Here is a 25,961-nt window from a genome sequence, read left to right on the forward strand (position 1 = left end):
GAGACGAGGTAATTATTTATATGTGTTCTACAGCTAGTTATGTCTTAGATATATGCTTTTAGATATGTTCCCTAAATTTTTCTGTACATCTTTGCAGGTTCCAGGATATGAATTTGCTTAATAGCTCTAATAATTTGTCCTGGGGCCTAGTACTTCAGGCTATGGCTAGCTGCCATTCCTTAATCAAGATGGATGGGAAATTAAATGGAGATCCACTGGACTTGAAAATGTTTGAAGGGACAGGATGGGTACATTATTTTCCTATATTACACTAATCTGCATTAGGTCGGTTATTAATATTAGCTTACGCGAAGTAATCCAATTTACTAAAATCACGTTATCTATTTACTAGGATAATGTTCTCTTATATGACATTACTCACCACTAGACTCTTATCTGTAATCCCATTAACATTGTTATAAAATCAGTGCACCATTTGAGGATAAATAAATGTAGGTTATGATTTAGGTACAATTTATGTATTGCACTGTTTGAAACTTGTAACAGGAACTTCAAGAATGTCAAGCTAAAATTGTAGAAGATGGGCCACTGATTACTTGCACAATAGCAAAACCTGGATCTAAAGCAGGAAAGGCAAGTTCTTTTTTTTTCATACTCTTCCATCTACAAAATGCAAGATAAAGAAACATTTACAATTTAGCAATGTGGAAAAGCTGCATACATATTTTGTAAGAACTGTAATCAATTTCAGTACGAAGCTTAAATTAGCCAGTGCAAATTCCACAAGATAAAGCAACCAGAGAAAAGAAGGAGCATGCATTTCATTGTACATGCAACACATGTAATGTATTAGAAGAGACTATAGTGCTCAATACTTGCTGGGCAATTAAAGAATGATCCCAGACCAGATCCACACAATGCACATTTTGAAAGACTAAACAAACATAATGTTGGCTACACTGCATGGCCAAAAATTTGGGGACACCTGACCATCACACCTATATGGGCTTGCTGGCCATCCCATTCTAAAGCAAAGGACATTATTAGAGTCCATCCCCACCTCTGATTGTGGCTATAAACCTTTCTAACAGATTTTGTAGAGTGTGTGTTTGTAGAATTGTGTGTCTACGTAGAGCCAAAAGAACATCTGTGGGACCAGGTATTGATGTTGAAAGAGAATACCTGGCTTGTAACTAGCATTACAATCCATCCCAATGTTGAGGGTAGGGCTCTGTTCAGGTTGTTCTATACAAAAATCTTCAAACCATGCCATTATGGATCTGGCTTTGTGCACACGATGGAACAGAAAGATGCCTTCCACAAACTTCTGTCACGGGGTTAGAAGAACTTAATTGTCCAAAAGGTATTTGTATGCGCTAATATTATGAGGACCAACCTATGGAACTACAAATTGGAGTGGTTTACACACACTTTTAGCCATATAGTAGGTATGAAGGTCAGGTGTCCAAAAACGTACTGCAATGTAATGTATATATAAATTAAATGTTACTTTAGGTATAAGGTTCAGCTTTTTATTATTGATATAAATGCTTTTTTATATCTGTATTAAAACACAGCTTTTCTATAGAAACACTTATTACTATTTGTTTTTATTGATAAGACATTTTTTGAAATGTAGATATGTGAAAACCTGTACAGTAAAACCTTGGTTTGAAAGTAACTTGGTTTGAGAGCATTTTGCAAGACAAACAACATTTTTAAATACATTTTGACTTGATATACAAGTGATGTCTTGATATACAAGTCGTGTCATGTCACAACTGAGTGTAAAAGAGAACAGAGGTGCCTCCAAGTGTAGCAATACATTTATATTTAATGAAGGTACAACATTTAGAAACTCACACGGTTGATGATTAAAACAGACACATCTAAGAATGCAGACATCCGGGGTAAAGCTATCCACATAGACCATCCTCCTCACCACCATTGACATCTTCCCTTCAATGCTGTGTTCCACAAGCGATTCAAGCCTCGCTTTAAGATCGCTATACTGCAGGGTAGTCTTCCTGGTCATGATTGCAGATTGACAGCAGTGAGAGCCGGCGGTGCGGGGATGGTCTATGTGGACAGCTTTACCCCGGATGCCTGCATACTTAGCTGTGCCTCTTAATCATCATCATCATCATCATCTTAATTATGTGAGTTGCTAAATGTTGTACCTTCATTAAATGTAACCACATTGCTACACTTAGAGGTGCCTCTCTTCTCTTTTATACTCTGTAGCTCCTGATGGATTTTGCTTCAAATTCCCTTGTGGAGGCTTCCATTTGTGAATGGACATTTTAGGGTTGCACAACCTGGTCACATTACTATAATTTTTTATATGTACTATAAACTGAAGGACTTATGAATAAATGGTTATGGAACAAATCATTTCAGTTTCTATTATTTGTTATGGGGAAATTTGCTTTGATATACAAGTGCTTTGGTTTACAAGCATGCTTCCTGAACGAGTTATGCTTGCAATCCAAAGTTTTACTGTATATTAATAGGTATCTGTAACTAGTGTTTATTTTTGGAAGAGATAATATACAGATGAAGAAAAACAGTTTTATTCCTTTTCCAGTTTTATTCCAAGTTAATAAAGTCATAAAACACTTCCTGTCTTAGCCCTTGTACACACGGTCGGACATTCCGACAACAAAATCCATCGGATTTTGTCTGACGGATTTTGTCCGAAACATGTGTTGCATACACACGGTCGGACAAAGTTGTCAGAAAATCCGATCGTTCGGAACATGACAACGTAATTTCATTACGTCGGGACTACGTTCAGGCTAGTAGCCAATAGCTTTGGTCTAGGAATTTGATCTAAGCATGCGTGGCACTTTGTCCGCTCGGAATTCTCTACACACAATCGGACAAAGTCCGATCGGATCATGTTGTCGGAAAGTCTTATAGCCCAGCTCTAAAACTTTGTCCGTCGGATATTCCAACGGAAATAGTGCGATGGAGCCAACACACAGTCGGATTATCCGACAACACGGTCTGATCGGACATTTTCCGTCGGAATGTCCGACCGTGTGTACAAGGGCTAAGGGTGTCTCCATTCTGGATGGAGGAGTAATGGAGATACCTTTGGACAGCAGCATTGTCAATCTGGGAAGATAGACTATAAGATTTTAATGGACATGACTGACAAATTAAAACTGAACTTTGTGGGATAAAGGTTTTTCTACCACTGATGCATCCCAGAATCAGTGGTAAATGGTTTGTCTCAACTCTCTAACTGCCACCTTTGCTGCATGGCTTGGTCTGTTAACCCCCCTGACAGTATTCCTGAGTCTGGCTCAGGGTGAAAATTCTGAACCATTAGCGGTAACCCCGAGCCAGACTCGGGATCACATCACAGGATCCAGGATGAGTATGCTTACCTTATCCCCTGGATCCAGCGATGTCTCCCCGCAGTGCGAGCGGCTCGTTCTCTGCTTGATCTATCATGGAGCCGGGCTCCGTTCCTTGCGAGCATTGCGACGCACGGGGACAGAGAACGGCGTCAAATTCAAAGAGTGAAACGCACACATTACATACAGCATAAAGCAATCTTACAGTTTACATTGCTGTATGTAATTATTTAACACCCCTTTTGTCCCTAGTGGTCTGCCCAGTGCCTGTATGTATTTTTATATTATAAAAACTGTTCTTTCTGCCTGGAAACTGGAGATTGTCCATAGCAACTAAAACTGTCCCTTTACATCAAACGTGGTTTTAGACCAGCTAGAACACAATGCTAATTAATTAGAATCACTTGCAGAATTGAGTGATAGTGATTTGTGGGGAGATCCGTCATCAAATACTGAAAAGCAATGATAGTGACAATTCTGCAACTGAGGCCGCGTACACACGGGCGGACTGTCTGCCCAACTTAGTCCACCGAAACACATTTCAGCGAACAGTCCGCTCGTGTGTGGGCTTCAGCTGACTTTTTCAGCGGACAGTCTGGCGGACTAAGTCTTATGGAAATTCCATAAGATTGTCCATCCAAACTTGGTTTCAGCGGACAATCCGCCCGTGTGTGTGCCAGTCCGCCGTACTTTCGAAATGAGCGGACTTTTCCCGCCCCGCCGCCTGGTATGGACTTAAAGGGGAACCCCAACGCCGAAAAAAATCGGCGTGGGGGTCCCCCCCAAGTCCACAACAGACCCTTGTCCGAGCACGCTACCCGGCCGGCCAGGAAATGGGGGCGAGCGAGCGCCCCCCCACCCTGAGCCGTACCAGGCCGTGTGCCCTCAACATGGGGGGTGCCTTGGGGAAGGGGGGGCCACGCGGCCCCCCACCCCAAAGCACCTTGTCCCCATGTTGATGAGGACAAGGGCCTCTTCCCGACAACCCTGGCCGTTGGTTGTCGAGGTCTGCGGGCGGGGGGCTTATCGGAATCCGGGAGCCCCCTTTAATAAGGGGGCCCCCGGATACCGGCCCCCCACCCTATGTGAATGAGTATGGGGTACAATGTACCCCTACCCATTCACCTGTAAAATAAAAGTACCCAAAAAAAACACAACACACGAGATAAAATATTTTATTGCAAAGCTCCGGGGGTCTTCCATCTTCGGGGGTCTTCTCGCCAGACTCCTCCGCTATCTTCTTGTAGCTCTTTTGCTAGCGGAGGAGTCCGGCTTTCTTCCTCCCCGCCGCCGGCCTCTTCTCCCGACTTCGGGGGTCTTGTCCCCCTCTTCGGTTCTTCTGCCGGGCCACCGCGCCTTCTTATAGCTCTTTTACAGGCGGTGGGCCGGTCTTCTGTCGCCGCTGTCGCCGCCGCCTTCCGTTCTTCTTCTTCTTCTTCTTCTTCTTCTTCTTCTTCTTCTTCTTCTCCAGGAGATGTTGCCTTGACGATCTCTCCGGCCGGAATGCCAGAGCCGCGCTGCGCGGCCACTTATATAGTGACAATGGGGGGTGTCACATGGTATATGTCACATGGGTTGGTGTCACATGGTGACTCCGCCCCCTTACGATGTCATAGTCCCCATGTGACATCAACCCATGTGACCAACCCATGTGACATATGCGCAGCGCGGCTCTGGCATTCCGGCCGGAGAGAGCGTCGAGGCAACATCTCCTGGAGAAGAAGAAGAAGAAGAAGAAGAAGAACGGAAGGCGGCAGCGACAGCGGCGACAGAAGACCGGGCCACCGCCTGTAAAAGAGCTATAAGAAGGCGCGGTGGCCCGGCAGAAGAACCGAAGAGGGGGACAAGACCCCCGAAGTCGGGAGAAGAGGCCAGCGGCGGGGAGGAAGAAAGCCGGACTCCTCCGCTAGCAAAAGAGCTACAAGAAGATAGCGGAGGAGTCTGGCGAGAAGACCCCCGAAGACGGAAGACCCCCGGAGCTGTGCAATAAAATATTTTATCTCGTGTGTTGTGTTTCTTTTGGGTACTTTTATTTTACAGGTGAATGGGTAGGGGTACATTGTACCCCATACTCATTCACATAGGGTGGGGGGCCGGTATCCGGGGGCCCCCTTATTAAAGGGGGCTCCCGGATTCCGATAAGCCCCCCGCCCGCAGACCCCGATAACCAACGGCCAGGGTTGTCGGGAAGAGGCCCTTGTCCTCATCAACATGGGGACAAGGTGCTTTGGGGTGGGGGGGCCGCGCGGCCCCCCCTTCCCCAAGGCACCCCCCATGTTGAGGGCACGCGGCCTGGTACGGCTCAGGGTGGGGGGGGGGCGCTCGCTCGCCCCCCTTTCCTGGCCGGCCGGGTAGCGTGCTCGGACAAGGGTCTGTTGTGGACTTGGGGGGGACCCCCACGCCGATTTTTTTCGGCGTTGGGGTTCCCCTTTAAGTCCATTCCAGGCGGCGGGGCCAGCGACGTCTCCTTCGCAGGCCCCGCCTACCTGGAGACGCGCTCGAAATGAGCGGACTTTCCTCCGCGTGTGTGGGCGAGTCCGTTCATTTCAAAAGTAGGGTGCATTGTATGGCGGACTTAGTCCGCCGTATTAGTCCGCTCAAAAAGTGCCGTGTGTGGGCAAGTCCGTTCATTCGAAAGCATGACGGACTGTCTGTCGGATTGTCTGACGGACTTAGTTGGCCAGACAATCCGACACGTGTGTATGCGGCCTGAGCACATATCTGTGTTTTTGATTTGATTACATTATTGAATAATTTTTATTATTATTATATTATTATTTGGTATAATTATTGATAGTTATTTATTATATTTTAATTTATGATTTTGTTTTTCAAATTTTATCATACCCAGGATGTCTACTAGACTCTGGTTTGGATATATTTAAGTGAGTTATTCCTAAGAATTGCAGGCCTACAATATAAAACGCCAAATTTCCATGCAAAACATTGTACCGCTTTCAGCACCTAAAATCATACCGCCAGGGAGGTTAAGAGAGCTGAAAAATAACAGACTTACTGGCAGGTGAAAATGAAGGACAAAAATAAAGGACACAACCTAAAAAAATACATATATAATGCAGCCTCCACATTTAAGGATTGGCAAGATTGGCAAGAATATATAAAAAAAAATTTTTTGGGGGGGGGGGGGGGGTTGTAATTCTGCTTTAACCCTTTCATGACTAACCCTATTTTTGGCATTTGGTGTTTACAAGTTAAAATCCATATTTTTTGCTAGAAAATGACTTGGAACCCCCAAACATTATATACATTTTTTTAGCCGAGACTCTAGAGAATAAAACAGTGATTGTTGCAATATTTTATGTCACACGGTATTTGCGCAGCGGTGTTTTAAACGCAACTTTTTGGGAAAAGGGACACTTTCATGAATTTAAAAAAAAAAAAGTAAAATTAGCCCAATTTTTTTGCATAATGTGAAAGATAATGTTACGCCGAGTAAATAGATACCAAACATGTCACACTTTATAATTGCACAAACTCGTGGATTGATGACAAAGTACGGTACCTAAAAATCTCAATAGGCGACGCTTTAATTTGTTTTTACGGTTACCAGGTTAGCGGTCCAGAGGAGGTCTAGTGCTAGAATTATTGCTCTCGCTCTGACGATCACGGCGATACCTCACATGTGTGATTTGAACACCGTTTACATATGCGGGCGCGACTTCAGTTTGCGTTTTCTTTGCTTCGCAAGCTCGCGGGGACGGCGGGCGCTTTAAAAAAAAAATTATATTTTTTTTATTTCATTTATTTGAAAATGAATACATTGTTTTTAAAAAAAAATAAAAATGTGATCACTTTTATTGCTGTCGCAAGGAATGTAAACATCCCTTGTGACAGTAATAGGTGGTGACAGGTACTCTTTATGGAGGGATCGGGGGTCTAAAAGATCGGTCGAAAAAGGCGATTCTGAATACTGTACGTATATCTTTTTAAAACTGGCGCCATTGGCAGCCGAGTAAACGTTGCTTCCGTGTTTACTATTAGGATACTGGAACGAAGCTGCTTACATATATTGATTTGTTTGTGCATAGTTAGGGGATAGATTTATGGCATTTTTATTATTATTTATATTTTATTAGTAATGGCAGCGTTCTGCGATTTTTATCGTGACTGCGACATTGCGACACTATTTTAGGACCTTTGGCATTTATACAGTGATCAGTGCTATAAAAATGCGCTGATTATTGTGTAAATGTCACTGGCAGGGAAGGGGTTTAACACTAGGGGGCAATCAAGGGGTTAAGTGTGTTCCCTCAGTGTGTTCTAACTGTATGAGGGATGGGCTCACTAAAACATGACAGAGATCATTGCTCCGGATCACTGGGAGCAGTAGATCCCTGTCATGTTGCTATGCAGAACAGGGACATGCCTTGATCGTGGTCCACCGGCAGACATTGAGTACGTAGGACCCACGGGCACACTCCCACGGCACATGGCGGGCACGCCCCCATTAGCCGCTGATGATGGAATGATGTACTGGTATGTCGTTTTACGCACCCATGCCACTTTTCCGGCATATATCAGCATGCGCCAGTCGGCAAGTGGTTAAAAATGCACAAAAAACCTGCATGCAGAAAAGCATCTGGACTGCGTTTCTATGCTGTGAACTGGCTCTTAATGTCATTTATGACCATGTAACACATTTATGCATTGTCCAAGAGGTGGGCTTTAAACCTGTCAGTATGTTTAGGTAGGAAAAAACTGAAAACAAAATACATACTATCGTTTCTCGGCTCTACTATGGGCACAAAAAAACAAATCACACACACACACATACGTGGTATTCCCACAATTGTCAGGAGTACATCAATTTATTTTGCGGATTTTCTTGGTGATGGCTGGTGGGTCATGGCAATGGCACAAAAATATACAGCTAAACTAAAAAAGAAAAGTTTTTTTTTTTTTTTTTTTTTACTGTTTTGGACCAGTTTTGATAATAAAAAGAAAATTGGGAGATATCCATTAACATTTCCCACCAAATAAAAGTCCAATCTGTCCTAAAAAAACAGATATAACCCACTTGGATACACAAAGTAATTGTGATGATATGTACAGTTAAGTTAACAAATGTTAAAGTTGCAAAATATGACTAGTCATTGAGGTTTGGGCTCATGGGTTTGTATGCAGAAGTGAGCCTGATTTTAAGCGTTCCAGCTTTAGTAAATAAACCCCATTGTGTACTTAAAAGTGGGGTATGTCGGGGAGATATAGGTTCCCATTTCCATATCTTCTGGGCATGCCCATTGATCCGCCCATTTTGGATTACAATACAATCCTTCGTCCAAGACTTGTTTGAGATTTCCCTCCCATTAGACCCTCTGTATTTCTTACTAGGGTTACCGATTCCTGGACTCTCTAGACATGCTCAGAAGCTCGCCACCTTTATTTTGTTAGCAGCTAAGAGAGCTATCCCTATACGGTGGCTATCACGTACCCCGCCCACTTTCCCCCAAGTCTTGCAGAACCTAGAACATATCGGCCGTATGGAAAAGCTTACAGCCATAGTCCATGACACTATGCCTCAGTTCTCTATGATTTGGGATCTGTGGTATCGCTCTAAACTATATACTGCTACTTAATATAGTCTTCTGATTTTGGACCTCCTACGCTGAGTTTAAGGCTCAAATTGAACGTTCACACTGTTCCATGCCCTTCTAAAGGAATGAAGTTTCCACATTTCCTGCTCACTGTCCTATGCCTATTTGATTGTGACGATTGTGGTTTTGTACCACAAATAATTGTTAATTTATGTGAGGATATACTGAATGTGCTGAAATATCCTGCCTTCCCCCCCCCTCCCCTTTCTTCCCTCCCCTCTCCTCCCTCCCCCCCTCTCTGTTTCTGATTTGTCTTATATGATGGACTTACTGTTTACCTGTGCATTTATGCAAACACTTTGTCATTGTTATCTTTATATTTTCAATAAAAATACAATTAAAAAAAAAAAAAAAAAAAAGTATACTATAAATGTATGGAGATGCACGGTTACCTATGGAAAATGGCTATGGAAAATATTAATTAAATAGTAAATTAGAGAAGGATTATACCTTCTGTTACAACTAACTATTAATTACTGAGTTGTCCTCTCCCAGTTATATGAATCTGCCCAAAGGGTAAAAAATAGTATTTACGCTTCCCAAGTATATAACAAAAAAAAAGTCTGTAAATGCTTATTTTTTCTAGAATATTTGATCTTTAAATATGATCATGTTGTATAATATGTTAAATATTTAATAAGCTCCTAATAAATAGTAAGAATAGTAACATAGTAAATATTTTCATCTAGATACCCGTGGAAGGCATCATCATTCTACATCAGTTTCCATTCTCCTCCACTGTGCAGCGTATGTCAGTGATCGCCCAAGTTATCGGAGAGAGTGACCCGACAGTGTTTATGAAAGGAGCTCCAGAAATGGTTATCCGTTACTGTAAACCAGACACAGGTTAATATTAAAAAGTATATTGAGATAGAAGTTTTGTAAAAATAAGAAGAAAAAATAACCAGTTATATGGTATTTCAGTTATAGGTGGAGTGTGGTGGGTCAAGTCACTTGTTGGCACCTTTGTAATGTACTGCTCCCTCTTTACTACATATCTGCTTTAGTGCTTATATTTACGGGACCTTTCTTTTACTACTTCTCTGTATTTGTGATCCCTTGTTTACCTTGCCTCTGTTCTGTTCCACTGTATTGCTGCTCCTTTGATTTACTGATCCTCTTCCCTGCACCTTTGCATTACTGCTAGTCTTTACTGCACTTCTGCTCTACTGCTTCTCTTTGCTACACCTCCCCAATACTGCTCATCTTTATTGTACCTCTTCATTACTGCTTCTTACTACACATCTGCATTTCTGCTTCTCCTTACTGCACCTTTCTTTTAGTATTCCTCTCTTTTACTGCCTCTCTGCATTACTGCCCTCTTTTCTTAATGCACGTGTATGCATCAACTCAAGTTCACTGTAAGGCTAAATGAGGTTATTGCTGTAGTCAATAATACACACACACAAGCACACACCCAGGATGCATGCATGTATGTAAACCGTAGTCCCACCACACATGTGAGATATTGCCGAGAATGTTACCATCACAGTAGAAATTCTAGCACAAGAGCTCCTGGTTAACTTTAAACTGATGAGCTGTAAAGGCTTTTAAAGCGTCACCTATGGAGATTTTTGGGTACCATAGTTTTTTGAGATATCACGGACACACGCAGTTTTAAGACTTGACACATTTGTCATCTATTTTACCAAAAAATAGGTATTGTATTATATGTATTTGCACTAAAATCTATTTTATTACATTTTATCCTGAAAATTTGCATTCAATAAACAGTTTTTCAAATATCATGCAACATAAAAAATTAAAACTGGCGTACTTTTGTTCTCCAGGGCCTGTGCTTTAAGAAAATGTATAATGTTCTGAGGGGTTTAAATAATTGTATGGCCAAAAATGAAGATTCTTACATGTTTGCAAAACATGAAAAACATTTCTTCAATGTCAAACTAGTTAAGCAGTAATTATCTGCAGTGAAAATTAAGGTGTCAAACTTTCAGTCAATATAAATACAAACATTCACATTATGCAAAAATGCAAACTTTAATTAGAAGGTTTACCCACTCTAGCCTTCTGAGTCTCCGTATTTATCCTTTATTATGATTAGCATGTTGACCAGTAGAGAGGCTTAAGATTTGTGAGTGGGTGGGACCAAGCTTAAATCCTAAAATACAAGGTTAGTTTAAGAGGTGCATACAGAAGGTAGTTATGTGGCTAACAAAGGTAATAAAAGATTTATTGAGAGTCTGCTCTAAATTTAGACTGTAAAAGTATACACTAAATGACTTCTTTTCAAAACCAATAAAAATGATGTTTTTAGAGTATGTGTTTTATTTTAAATGCTTGTGAAATAATACAGAGGCACCAAAGTTGGGGCTTAACCTGCTTACAACTGGGAAGGTACGCTTTTTGGCTATATATTTTTACATTATCTTTTCTCTGAGCATTTATGCTCACAAAGATGTTTTGTTTGTTAACTAGTTCCAGACAATTTTTATAAGCAACTTGATATCTACACAAAGCAAGGCTTTCGCGTAATAGGACTGGCATATCGATCTCTACAAAAGGAGGGACTGCCACTTACCCCGGACTTAGAAAGGTGACCACAATTTTTATCTTTAAAAATAACATGTCTTATATTGCATATTGAAAAGATCTGCAGCTGCCTCCCAAACCTTCCTGTCATGGTCACCAAAAACTATTCTGGTATCGTAAGCTTCAACATTTCATTGCAGTTTAAGAGGTTGTCAGTAAGCCCCATCCCCACCCACTCCTATTCGTTCATCACTACAATGGGAAGGTATGTGTAAGCATTAGAAAAAGTGGGCAAGTTTAAGCACATCTATAAACTTTTTCTGTTAAAACGGCCCATATTTTAGATGTGACGGAAGAGTTTGTGAGGATTACACAGGGGTGACTGAGTTTTGATAGCATATTTTTTGTTAAATAAAAAAGTTAAAATACACAAATAGTATTTGTGAATTGATGCTTTAAAATTTTTAATTGACCTTCTTTATTAGCGTTTTTGAAAAACACAAATACAAAAGCACAAATAGCATTTTGTAAAATAATATAGGTACCTTAATGGTAACATAAACTCCACAAAAGGAATTTGCATGCTAAAATTTGATGAAAGCAATAATATTTTGCCAAACTCAATATTGCTGAAATCATTGTGCTCAGTTCTATTTTTTCTTTTTGATTACTGTATCTTAATGAACGGTATATTATTATACATTTATTTCTATATATATTCTAAACACAGAACGGTCCCTGCAGGTGAACTATATATACTGAAAGAATTTTACCAGATTTATTTCTTGGTTCTGAAGACATAGATTTGCCTAACTATGTTCTTTCTCGCATTAACTACAGAAATGGGAAAGTCTGCTTTAATTGTCATTACCTAAGCAAGCACAATTTTAAAGTATGAAAATGACCAGCATTACTTTTGCTATGAAGAACTTTAGGTAGAATCTCCAAAAAATTAGTCTACTATAGTCTTTTCCATTCCAGAACTGTGCAGACCTCTAGGAAAAGCTGTGATTCGTATGCAAAAAAATCTGAGGACATTCTGTAAATAAACATGTCCCCAGTTTACCACATTGCAAACATGACATTTTAGTAATTTGTATATTTTAATAAGATAAGTGAAAGACAGCTGCAGAATGAAATCAAACGTATTTTTTTTTACCACAATGAAATTTAATTACAATGTAACACTATTTACCCTAAGTTAATGGTGAGTATTGCATTGTGTAATAGGCTCAGTCCATTTACCTTGCTGTATTTTTCAGGTGTATTTACCTACAAATACCCTGGGTGATAGTAAAAGTGGTTATAAACCCACTTTGCAATTTTCATGTAATCCCCAGTGTTCAATAGTTCTATGTGCCCAGTGTTTGTGCTTTATTAAAAAAATTAGCAATGAGAGATAAAGTATAGTACAGCATTTTTTTTAAATAAAGCACATACACTGGGCACATAGCATTACCGAACACTGGGGATTGCATGAAAAGTTATTTTAGCAGCTGGAGAAGAGGGGTGGGTACTCACACGAGCTGACAGTGGGGGGGGGGGGGGGAGAGACAGCAGATGATGAGGGCACATAAACTGACCATGGTATCAGTGGCTCAGCAGCTATGATAAATGTGGTCAGTTAACATAACAGAGGGGAGGGCAGAACCAGGCAGGATCAGCCAGGTATTTTAGATGATACAAAGGGCCAAATTACATATATATATATATATATATATATATATATATATATATATATATATATATATATATATATATATTACAGTGGTGTGAAAAAGTGTTTGCCCCCTTCCTCATTTCCTGTCCCTTTGCATGTTTGTCACACTTAAGTGTTTCGGAACATCAAACCAATTTAAACAATAGTCAAGGACAACACAAGTAAACACAAAATGCAATTTGTAAATGAAGGTGTTTATTATTAAAGGTGAAAAAAAATCCAAACCATCATGGCCCTGTGTGAAAAAGTGATTGCCCCCTAAACCTAATAACTGGTTGGGCCACCCTTGGCAGCAATAACTGCAACCAAGCGTTTGCGATAACGTGCAATGAGGCTTTTACAGCGTCCTGGAGGAATTTTGGCCCACTCATCTTTGCAGAATTGTCCTAATTCAGTTACATTAGAGGGTTTTCGAGCATGAACGGCCTTTTTAAGGTCATACCACAACATCTCAATAGGATTCAGGTCAGGACTTTGGCTAGGCCACTCCAAAGTCTTCATTTTGTTTTTCTTCAGCCATTCGGTGGTGGACTTGCTGGTGTGTTTAGGATCATTGTCCTGCTGCAGAACCCAAGTTCGCTTCAGCTTGAGTACACGAACAGATGGTCGGACATTCTCCTTCAAGATCTCTTGGTAGACAGCAGAATTCATAGTTCCTTTTATCACGGCAAGTCTTCCAGGTCCTGAAGCAGCAAAACAGCCCCAGACCATCACACTACCACCACCATATTTTACTGTTGGTATAATGTTCTTTTTATGAAATGCAGTGCTCCTTCTATGCCAGATATACTTGGACACTCACCTTCCAAAGAGTTCCACTTTTGTCTCATCGGTCCACAGAATGTTGTCCCAAAAGTCTTGGGGATCATCAATATGTGTTGTGAAGAAATTGAGACGAGCTTTGATGTTCTTTTTGCTCAGTAGTGGTTTTCTCCTTGGAACTCTGCCATGCAGGCCATTTTTGCCCAGTCTTTTCCTGATGGTGGAGGCATGAACGCTGACCTTAACTGAGGCAAGTGAGGCCTGCAGTTCCTTGGACGTTGTTGTGGGGTCTTTTGTGACCTCTTGGATGAGTCGTCGCTGCGCTCTTGGGGTAATTTTGGGCGGCCGGCCACTCCTGGGAAGGTTCACCACTGTTCCATGTCTTCGCCATTTGTGGATAATGGCTCTCACTGTGGTTCGCTGGATTCCCAAAGCTTTGGAAATGGCTTTATAACCCTTTCCAGACTGATAGATCTCAATTACTTTCTTTCTCAATTGTTCCTGAATTTCTTTGGGTCTCGGCATGATGTGTAGCTTTTAAGGATCTTCTGGTGGACCTTACTGTGTCAAGCAGCTCCTATTTAAGTGATGCCTTGATTGTGAACAGGTGTGGCAATAATCAGGCCTGGGTGTGGCTAGAGAAATTGAACTCAGGTGTGGACAACCACAGTTATAGTATGTTTTAACAAGGGGGGCAATCACTTTTTCACACAGGGCCATGATGGTTTGGATTTTTTTTCACCTTTAATAATAAACACCTTCATTTACAAATTGCATTTTGTGTTTACTTGTGTTGTCCTTGACTATTGTTTAAATTGGTTTGATGTTCCGAAACACTTAAGTGTGACAAACATGCAAAGGAACAGGAAATGAGGAAGGGGGCAAACACTTTTTCACACCACTGTATTACTGTGTGTGTATATAGTGTTATAATTAAGGATACACTGATACCGATACAGATATCAGTGCCGATACTTGGCATATTTGGGGTTATCAGTACTCGTGAAAATGCAACGATACCAGAAACCGGTACCGGAAGTGACTTCAGCTTGGGCGGAGCTCGGGAACTGGAGAGTGCTGTTTCCCTCTTGACATGTGTTTTGCTGCTGTGTCTGCTACATGGCTGCCCCACATGGTGAGCGTCCTCCTTACACCATGTCCCCTCAAATTTTAGAATGTCTTGTGTTGTGAGTTGATTGAGGTACTGTACTGTTCTTCCTGCTCCTCATGTCTAAACATTGTGAACTTGCAATGTACAAATATGTAATTTTTCATTATTTAAAAAAAAAAATGGTCACATGACCAAAATCAGGTATCGGTAATTGGTATTGGCGAGTACATGATGTCAAGTATTGGTACTGGTACTTGGTGTCAAAAAAACGGTATCGGTGCATGCCTAATTATAATGGTTGTAAAATGGGATGTAAGGCAAGAGACAAAATTCATTTTTTTTATCTGATTACTTACATTGTTGATTCAAGGATAGATCATTTGAGTGACTATTTGATGATATCTGTTTTTGGTTATAATGTAGGGAACATTATATGTGCTTTTTATGTTTTCTGTATCTAATTGTATTTATTAATGCTTCAAATTGTTTACATGCATGAATATGGTGTGGCAAATGGTTATTCAATTATCTGATTGGATTGCCTGTGTATTTAAAAGCCACTGTAACCCTATAATTAAGCAATGCAATTCAATCAATGATCAATGCATTTCCCTTTGTAGACATTACATTTTGTTTTTCTGTAAGCTACCACCCCTGGAACTTATCCTAATTTGGGGACATTTGCTTTTCCAATGCTGAAGGAGAAACTCCTCCAACACACAAACCCTCTATGCAGAAGGCCAGGGGAGAGCTATCTCTCTAGAAAATTTGAACCATGATTTATCACCACCTCACCTAAACCACCAGAAAAAGCTAATCGGTGATTGGCTGAGATGGTACATATTCATAACTCTGATTGTTAACCCATCTGCTGCAGACTAGTTAAATATCTTCAACTACACTAGCAGAAGCAGTACAACTTGAGCTTAGGCACAAAAGGGGGGGGGGCGGGGGGGGTAACACTTTGGCGGTCTGCAACCTGACTGCTCTCTGCAGGATTAAAAATACAGAAATCACTCACTGCCTATAACATGGTTCATACAACCAAATGGCCTATGTACTTGTTAAAGCGGGAGTCCACCGGGACTCCGCGTTTTTTTTTTTTTTTTAAAAGCCAGCAGCTACAAATACTGCAGCTGCTGGCTTTTAAAATAGTGACACTTACCTGTCCAGCGCACCCGCGATGTCGGCACCCGAAGCCAATCGCTAGGTCGTCTGTCGGGTCCTGCCGCCGCCATCTTGGGTATGGGAATCAGGAAATGGAGCCTTTCGGCTTCATTTCCCGGTTCCCTACTGCGCATGCGCGAGCCGCGCTGCGCAATGAGGACGGTCCCCACTGCCTCTGGGAGCTGTGTGTTTCCCAGCAGGCAGCGGGGCACTTGCTGAAGGGGGCGGGCGCTTGCGGAAAAGGGCGTAACGTACGCCCCTTTCCGCAGAGAGCTAGCCCGGAAGTGGGTGCAGTTACCTGGATTATCCAGGTAACTGCACACCCCTCCCCCCTGAAAGGTGCCAATTGTGGTGCCGGAGGGGGGGAGGAATCCGATGAGCGGAAGGTCCATTTTAGGGTGGACCTCCGCTTTAAACACTGTATATCATAACATTTGTACAGCAAACACTTGTTTTGCTTTAAATATTTCTTTATAGATAGTATTATTCATCTAAAATCTAAGTCTAGCATTTTTTCTCTTACAAGCATAATTGTATAGTCTCATTTTATAAAAGCTTCAATTAAAACTTTTATTGAAAACTTTTTCCTCAAAGGGAAGTAGTGGAGAACAACCTTATATTTCTTGGGTTACTGGTCCTAGAAAATCGTCTAAAGCCAGAGACAAGTTCTGTATTAAAGGAACTAAGTGCAGCCAACATAAGAACAGTTATGGTTACAGGTATGTTTTTTAAGCACATTTACAAGATTCAAAAGTTGTCCAATTATGCTAAAATATGCTTAAAGTGGTATTAAACCCAAAATATAATAAAAAAAATAATAATATATTGCAGCTTACAAATCATTAGATGTGGTGGCTGCATTGTTTTTCTTTTTTAATGCTTCATTGCCTCTCTTTTCATCTTGTGATCTGGCCAGTAACTACAGTCCCTCTAGTCTGGATCAGTGTTGCCAATTTACCAGATTGAAATTTACTGGCACGACACTCAAAATTTAAGTTTTTACTGGCATTTCCAAAAGGTTAAAACATTACAGTTTTAAGTGCGAATTTCAGTATTTAGGAAATGCACATGCGCGGGTATCAGACCCCCACGTACCCGACCAGTGAGTCCATTTGGGCAGAGGGTGGTCTCCCTTACGTATCTGACTCATGGCCCCTGATAGAGAGGACAGGAAGTGTGGGAGTCCAGAGGAGTATGAGAGCCTGGTAATATAGGTTCTGATGCTGGAAGTGGAGAATCTTCTGACAGCAAGATGGCAGGCAGGAGCATAGGCAACAGGTGGTGAGCAGGAGTGGGATAGGCAAGAGGTGATGTCACTTCCCACTCTTCTGCACTTCTCGTTTGTGGATAGTTCGGCTGTGGAACGCACGCTGTATATGCTGGAACTGTTGGAGCCTTTTTTGTGTATTTCTACATAGGAGCTGGGGTGTTTTAGCCCCTACTTTATTTATATATATATATATATATATATACATATATTTAGCCAGATTTTTTTAATAAATCTATTTTTACGGATTCACGCTATGAGGCTCATCCTTTTTAATATATGTGGAATGCCCACTGTTGACGATATGTAACCATCACTGAGAGGTGAAGAGCTGCTGTTGGCTGACAGCCATCCAGATTCAAGGGATTTCCTGGTAAGAGGGACACCACCTTCTGGATAAGGATTATTACGTCTGTTACCCCTGTAGGGGTGAGGCACTCTGGTGAGTGCATACATAAGAGGGGGAAGTGAACGCAGGAAGGGAGCACTGAAGAGTCACCCTTTTTTTGCCTTCTTTTTAGTTGCACGGATTTTCACTTATATATTTTGGTTGTTCTTTATGGTTATCCGTAAGTTTCCTTGGACACTGCAATATTTTGGATATATATTTATTTATTTCTCACTGTTATTTTTTGGACATTTATTTATTTATTGATTCTTTTATTTATTACTTATTGATTTTTTGATACCATCAGTGAGACTTAGTCTGCTGCTATATATTTTTACATCATAATTTTTTTGGACAATATATTTTTGGATATCCATTTATTTATATATTTATTTATATATTTTTTCACCACAACACTTTGGATATTTATTATTTTTTGTATAGAATCAATTTTTTTTTTCTGTTACTTATTTCTCTTGCTACTACAGATTTATACATGTATTTTGTGTATCTTTGAGATACTATTTTTTGGGACCACTCTTGATGTTTATCTTGTCACCGATCGCTTGCATAGGTTTTTTATTATTTTCTGGTATATGCACCTGCACTTTTGTACTTCTATATATTTATATTTTTATGCACATTGCCACTTTATACTGAGTGTGTTTTTTACTATTTACATACACTATTCATTTACACATTTTTAGTGGTGCTAAAACACATATACACTGATTGGTGCCTGTTTAGTGCACCCATCTTATATTAGAACAGCGCCATTTTCCCTTTTTTAGAGTACTTTGTATTGATTGGTTTCACTAGTTTTTTTCAAGGGAGGCTGCAGTTCATTATCCTAAACGCGGATATTTGTTATTACATATTACTGCTTTCTGATTGGTTGCTAGAGGTTACTACACATTTCTACTCATCAATAGGTTACTATACATTACCACCATTCGGTTGCTAGAGGTTACTATGCATTACTGCCCACCATTCAGTTACTATACGTTCCCACTCACCATTCGGTTGCTAGAGGTTACTGCACAATGGCCACCTGCTACTCAGTGTCCCCCTCTGCAAGCTGCTCAATCCTGCCACTGATTTAATAATCCCTACCCTGGCTGCTGGCAGAAGGATGAGGAAGAATGCACACAACCCTGTCTGTGTGTCTTTGATCTCCGTGCTCATGCTGCTGACTGGAGAAGGAGAATGTGGGGGGTGGGGGGGGTCACAGAGAGCCAACTCTGCCTCACTCCCTGTCATAGACTCCAGCCACTCCAGTCCTGACAGAGGGAGAAAGAAGCTATCTAGAACATGCAGCCCACAGCTGTGATTCTCCTCAGTCGCAGTATGGCCAGGTGAACAAGCAGGGGTGATGGTAATGTAAAGTGCAGGGAACAGAGCAGACTCCCACCCGCCTCAATACAGTACAGCCACACTTCTGCCTGCATCTTCTTGTCAAATGTGGCGGGCTGCAGGAGGAGGGCAGGTTACAGTAATACTGATTGGCTGAGAGGCCATGGTGGGTGGAGCAATTATCTTCTGTGCTACAGACATTTACGGGCAGGAGAAAAAGTGCCCTGTTTTATGGGTTGCCCCATAAAAATACGGGCGGTTGGCAACACTGGTTTGGATGAATGAAATAACAAAGGCACCTTTGGACAGCAGCATTGCTCATATGGGAGAAGGGAGTGCTAGATGTATTAGCAGATTTCAAAACACTAATGAATTGAAGCTAAACTCCAGCTCACACTTTATAAGCAGTTACAGCAAAATGCATAATTATTGCTGCATGTTTACACATGATGTTGCCTTTATATTTTTTTTACACAGGTGATAACCTTCAGACAGCTGTTACAGTTGGGAAAAATTCTGGGATGATACCTGACAACAGTGACATCATCCTGCTAGAAGCTTGTGAACCTGAAAAGGATTTACCTGCATCCCTTACCTGGAAATCTATGGCTGAGGAAGAAGTTGATAGGAACCTAACAAAATCAAAAGTATGGTATATGCCTTTAAAATATAAATAATCAATGATACAACTATTAAAAGAGCATTCTAATTACAGACATTTAAATCAAATACCATTCTGTGGAAATGCTACTTAAAGTGCAGCTATATTTAGTTTTAAACTGTCTAAATGCAGACATCACATGACACCAGTTATTACGAAGAGAAGGCTTTGCTAATCTAGTACATGCTCTCCCTAAGTTTGTAAATAAGTGAGTGCCCTTATGTATTACAGAGGAACCATTGGACAGAGTGATGGCAGTTAGGGATGAGCCGAACACCCCCCGGTTCGGTTTACACCAGAACCTTTGAACGGACCAAAAATTCATACGAACTTTAGAACCCTATTAAAGTCTATGGGACTCGAACGTTCGAAATCAAAAGTGCTCATTTTAAAGGCTAATATGCAAGATATACAACAGACAATACCAGCAATAATGGGTATCTTCAGGTGTATACTGTTCTGGAGGCACACAACACCCACTTTAACTCCTGCAGATGCCTGTATTAGAGAACACCAGCAATAAAGGGTAAATACAGGTGTATACTGTGCTGTGCTGGAGGCACACAACACCCACTAACTCCTGCAGATGCCTGTATGAGAGAACACCAGCAATAAAGGGTAGATACAGGTGTATACTGTGCTGTGCTGTAGGCACACAACACCCACTAACTCCTGCAGATGCCTGTATTAGAGAACACCAGCATAAAAGGGTAGATACAGGTGTATACTGTGCTGGAGGCACACAACACCCACTTTAACTCCTGCAGATGCCTGAGAAAAGAACACACTGTCCCTGCCTATCTAGCTCTTTCCCTGCACACCGGAACACACTACACAAGGCCGCTGCGCTGGCGGCCTTATATAGTGTGGGGCGTGTACTAAACCCCCTGAGCTATAATTGGCCACAAGCATCCTGCCTGTGGCCAATTATGGCTCTCCTCTCTGGCGGCGCTGTGATTGGCCAAACATGTGGGGTCACAGTGCATGCTTGGCCAATCATGAGCCAGCAATGTACTGCGATGACGTAGTGCATTGTGGGCCGTTTCGGTGCAAACGGTCCACAAAGATCTGAATTTGCCGAAACAGACGGACGGCCGATGTTGGAGTCGAACGTGCGTTCGAGTCGAACACCGAGCTCATCCCTAATGGCAGTTAACAAAGCATAGCTATTAAGACACGGAAACCTAGGCTCCCGAAACAAAAGTAAAAACACAAGGGAAGTCCTCGAGTTTTACTAACTAATATCATCCTACCATCCTTTCCTCACAGAATAGAAACAGTATGAACACCACACAATATACCTGCTGACAAAGAGACAAAATCAATATAAGCAGTGCTTTTAAAAGTTTAAAGTGGAATACGGGTTGAATTTAAAGTATTTGGCTAAAAAATGTTGGCTTCTAAAAAGTTCACTTTACATAAACCCATTAAAACGTACTGTAATATGCAATTACCAGATCCTAAGAAGACATTAGAATGTTTTTAGTTCTATGAATGGCCTTTCATCATCTTCAGTATTTCATCGATGGGTAAACTTGAACACAAAAAATATCAGTTGTCATGATGCCATAGAACAGGGGTATCAAACTGGTGGCCTTCAAGCTGTTGTGAAAGTACAAGTCCCATCATGCCTCTGCCTGTGGGAGTTATGCTTGTAACTGTCAGTCTTATAATGCCTCATGGGACTTGTAGTTTTGCAACAGCAGGAAGGCCGCCAGTTTGAGTGTGATGGTGGTAAATATAGACATGGAAGTGATGATTTAGAAAAAGAATAGTATTTTATCTAGCCAAATTACAATTCGTTTATTGAACCTGGACTTTTTTTATTTTTTGCATCAAATATCCAAATCCTAAAAGTGCATACCATTGGATTGATTTTAGTATATACAGGTTTCTGGACTAAGCAAAAATGTTGCTGTTTGCAGATAATGCTTTTGATACTTTCCCATTGCATCCCATTTGTGTAATGAAAAATCCAGTTTTTTAACCACATAAGCCCCAGACCATTTTGCTGGCCAAAGACCAAACCACTTTTTGCGATTCGGCACTGCATCGCTTTAACTGACAATTGCGTGGTCGTGCGACATGGCTCCCAAACAAAATTGAGTTCCTTTTTTTCCCACAAATAGAGCTTTCTTTTGGGGTATTTGATCACCCCTGTGGTTTTTATTTTTTGTGCTATAAACAAAAAAAGAGCGACAATTTTGAATACATATTCTTCTACATATTTTTGGTAAAAAAAATCACAATAAGCGATTATTGATTGGTTTGCGCAAAAGTTATAGCGTTTACAAAATAGGGGATAGTTTTATGGCATTTTTGCTAATATTTTTTTTAGTAGTAATGCCAGCAATCAGCGATTTCTATTGCGACTGTGACATTATGGTGGACACATCGGACATTTTTGACACATTTTTGGCACCATTGTCATTTATCCAGCAATCAGTGCTATACAAATGCACTGATTCCTGTGTAAATGACACTGGCAGTGAAGGGGTTAACCACTAGGTGGCAGTGTAGGTGTGTTCTAGGGGGGGTGTTGCTAACTTTGGGTGACGTGGCTGTGTTTTACACATGACTGATCTCTGCTCCAATCACAGGGAGCAGAGATCAGTGTCACTGTTGCTAGGCAGTACAGGGAGATGCTTGTTTACTTTTGCCTCTCTCCGTTCTTCCTCCCTATGAGACGATTGCGGGTATCCCCACGGCGATCGAGTCTGTGGGACCCGCGATCGGACTCACGGAAGTCCCGACCAGTGCACATGCATGCCACCGTCGGCACGCACATGATGGCATGACGGCAAATTTAAAGTGATGTACCTGTACACCCATTTGCCTGTCCGTGCCATTCTGCCAACTTACATCGTTGTGCGCCGGTCGGGAAGTGGTTAATTAGGCTGTAGTTCAGTTTAAATATAAAAATATAAAACATTTGTTATTATAAGACAGTAATGAATACATTGTCTTTACTAACAGAAATATATGTTTTAGGAGTCAAAAATAAACCTTGATGATGGATGGATTAATAACCCCACTGCTCGTGGAAACTTTCACTTTGTGTTAACTGGAAGGTCCTACCAGGTTATAAGTCAATATTTTTACCACTTGCTACCAAACGTAAGTATGCTGCCCACAGTCTTGTATACACATATCTTCTTCATATGGTTGTATAAAACACAGAATGCCCCACTTTAAAAGCAATGTCTAATATGATGCTTCAAAAGAAAAAGAGAATTAGTGCAATCGGGGTGGGTAAAGGGGAGGTGCTATGTATAGTAGGAGATGAAAGGTATACAGGAAAGCAATTGCTATCATTTTCCTGGTGATGACACCAGTCATCCTACAGTATTTCATATCTGATTATTACAAAGAGTCAAAAAACATAATACAACTGCATACAAAATGTGGTATTTACAGTATACTTAATAATGGGACGTCTTGAAAGTAGTGACTGACACAAGCTTAAATAGATTAATAGAAATTGTGGCTTTTTCTTGACTCCCTATTCATACAAACATTATAAATGGTTACATAGGGCCTACCATAATGGTGTGTTGTACATATTTTAATGTTTTAAAGATATTATTGAACGGAACCATTTTTGCCAGAATGATGCCAAATCAAAAGTCAAACCTTATTGAAGAACTTCAGAAATTAGAGTAAGTACAGACCTTTAAGAACCTTACAATAATGGAATACATACATTGTATAATGTTGTATAACTTTTTTTTCTGGATAGTCAATGTAGACCATTGCCAAGGGCGACTAGGCTGAAAAGAGTGTATACAGCCAACCACAAATCTTATTCCTGGCTGGGTCTATAAACCTAGCACCAACTAGTTGAATGCATTGAGAGTTTGCCTTGTGGGGCTATGTTGTCTTGTATTGAGAGTCTAGGAAGAGAGTCAACTCGGGTAGGCAGGGTCCAGACCAAGACAGCTGAACTGGTTGTAGGTGGTATAAATCTGATAGACATCCCGGGACATCCCCTAGACATGCCATAAGGAGAACGGAAGGTAATGGTAAGCCCAAAAATAATCAGAAGCTCCTTCGGGGGTTAGTGCTACATTTATATATACATATATTAATATTAGTATTTTTAATTATATATATACTGTATATATATATATATATATATATATATATATATATAGTCAATCCAAGACTGTTAACCACCTTGCCCCTTGCTATAATTTATTGTTTACTGATCTGCTGGAAGTTCCAGTTCCACGGCCACACCCACATACTCTCCATTGTGTATATATAGCTGTCCTCCTTTAGAGGGCAGCGGGCCAATAGAAGGAGCAGTCAGCTCTGAGGGCGTAGCCTTTCTTCACTGCAGCCCTGATTGACAAGATTCCAGCCCTGCCTAAGTCCAACCAGACGCGAGTGACATCACTTCCTGTTCCACGGTCCTTGCGGGTCTGTGTGGAGCTGCTTGGTTCCTTTGCTCCTGGAGACACTGTGATCCATTCCAGTCAGCTGCTCAATCCTTTCCAGCTATCTGGAACAGCGGTGGGACCCACAGAGCCATGTGGAATGTCAGGACTGCACTTTACTTTGATGAGCATGCATATTCTATCATCTTGTAAGTGTTTTTAATCTTATCCTATTAAAGTCATTATTTTAATACCACACTCAGGTCGGCGCTTCCCCTCCCTGTTTTTTCCTAAAAATCTCCATAGGCGAAGTTTCTACAGGTTACCAGTTTTGAGTTACAGAGGAGGTATTTTGCTAGAAATATTGCTCTCGCTCTAAAAATCGAGGCAATATCTCACATGTGTAGTTTGAACACCGTTTTTATATGTGGGTGCGACTTACATGCACGGAGGGACATTGCGGTTTACTTATTTTTCTTATTTATTTTACGTCTTTTTTTTTTTTTTTACTGTCCTGTTAAAAAAAAAAATGGATCACTTTTATTCCTATTACAAGGAATGAAAATATCCCTTGTAATAGAAAAAGACAGGACCTCTTGTGAGATCTGCATTCAAAAAGACCTCAGATCTCACATTTACACTTAAAAGCAATAAAAAATAAAATTAAAAATGTATTTTTTTTGTCGATAAAAAAATGAACCCTTTAAGGCCAGAGGGTAGAAGTGACCTCAGATCTCACATTTACACTTGAAACCAATGCAAAAAAAAATAAAATATATATTTTTTTTCTATAAAAAGCCAAAGGGCAGAAGTGACATTTGAGGTCTCTTCCGTCCTCCAAGGGCATAGGGTCGAGTGGGGCTATCATTCCCTCACTCTACTTCCTCTCCATCAGTGTAAAGCATCGAATCGTATCCGGTAAGTGATGGAGACAACCCGGGACATGGCAGGAGGGAGGGGCACCTCTCCCGCCACCAATAAAAGTGATCTTGTGGAGAATCTGCCATGGAGACCACTTATATCATAAAGTGGATTGCCCGCTGTTGAAGAAATTACTGGGGTAATAACGGTATTTAATGTCAAAGTAGCAATGTAAATAGACGGTGGACGGTCCGTAAGATTTAAAGAGGTTTATTGTCCCATCCTTTATCTTTGGCAAGTATCTGTAGGCCCAATTGATTAATAGGGGTCTTTTCAGTGGTTCTGAGCTGCTAAGGGGACTGAAGTACTTATTTCCCATTCTGTAAGTAAACTGGGGTTTCCAACATGTTCATGAAAACAGTTATGCAAAACAATCAATGCATTGCTACCAGTGATAATGTTCTAGTCATATTAAAAGATATTTGCTGTTAAGGGTTACTGGATGTTGTGTATCGTCATTGCTCTTTGCACTGCCCTATTAAATAAGCCTTCAGGATCCCAAATAATATTAACTACTAGTAAGAATTATTTTGTCAATAACATATATTTTAACCACTTTCAGACCGGACCAATTTGCTGGTCAAAGACCAGACCACTTTTTGCGATTCGGCACTGCGTCGCTTTAACTGACAATTGCACAGTCGTGTGACGTGGCTCCCAAACAAAATTGACGTCCTTTTTTTCCCACAAATAGAGCTTTCTTTTGGTGGTATTTGATCACCCCTGCGGTTTTTACTTTTTGCGCTATAAACAAAAATAGAGCGATAATTTTGAAAAAAACGCATTATTTTTTACTTTTTA

The 25,961-nt window shown here is 40.8% G+C and overlaps 1 protein-coding gene across 4 annotated transcripts in view; it reads left to right on the top strand.

Annotated features, from left to right (window-relative positions):
- LOC143988162 (putative cation-transporting ATPase 13A4) overlaps positions 1-25,961 on the top strand; it is a 162,071-nt gene that overhangs the window by 97,675 nt on the left and 38,435 nt on the right. For 3 of the 4 annotated variants that reach the window (XM_077487495.1, XM_077487493.1, XM_077487492.1), the window contains 8 exons: positions 98-248; positions 508-594; positions 9,631-9,787; positions 11,378-11,495; positions 16,786-16,910; positions 19,677-19,846; positions 22,852-22,977; positions 23,440-23,519. In XM_077487495.1, coding sequence (XP_077343621.1) covers positions 98-248; positions 508-594; positions 9,631-9,787; positions 11,378-11,495; positions 16,786-16,910; positions 19,677-19,846; positions 22,852-22,977; positions 23,440-23,519 — 1,014 coding nt within the window. The remainder of the gene's footprint in view (positions 1-97; positions 249-507; positions 595-9,630; positions 9,788-11,377; positions 11,496-16,785; positions 16,911-19,676; positions 19,847-22,851; positions 22,978-23,439; positions 23,520-25,961) is intronic. The other variant, XM_077487494.1, reaches the window with a different exon arrangement.

The sequence above is a fragment of the Lithobates pipiens genome, unplaced genomic scaffold (assembly GCF_037356315.1).
Source record: "Lithobates pipiens isolate NorthernLeopardFrog02 unplaced genomic scaffold, aLitPip1_a1.2 Scaffold_18, whole genome shotgun sequence".
Lineage (NCBI taxonomy): Eukaryota > Metazoa > Chordata > Amphibia > Anura > Ranidae > Lithobates > Lithobates pipiens.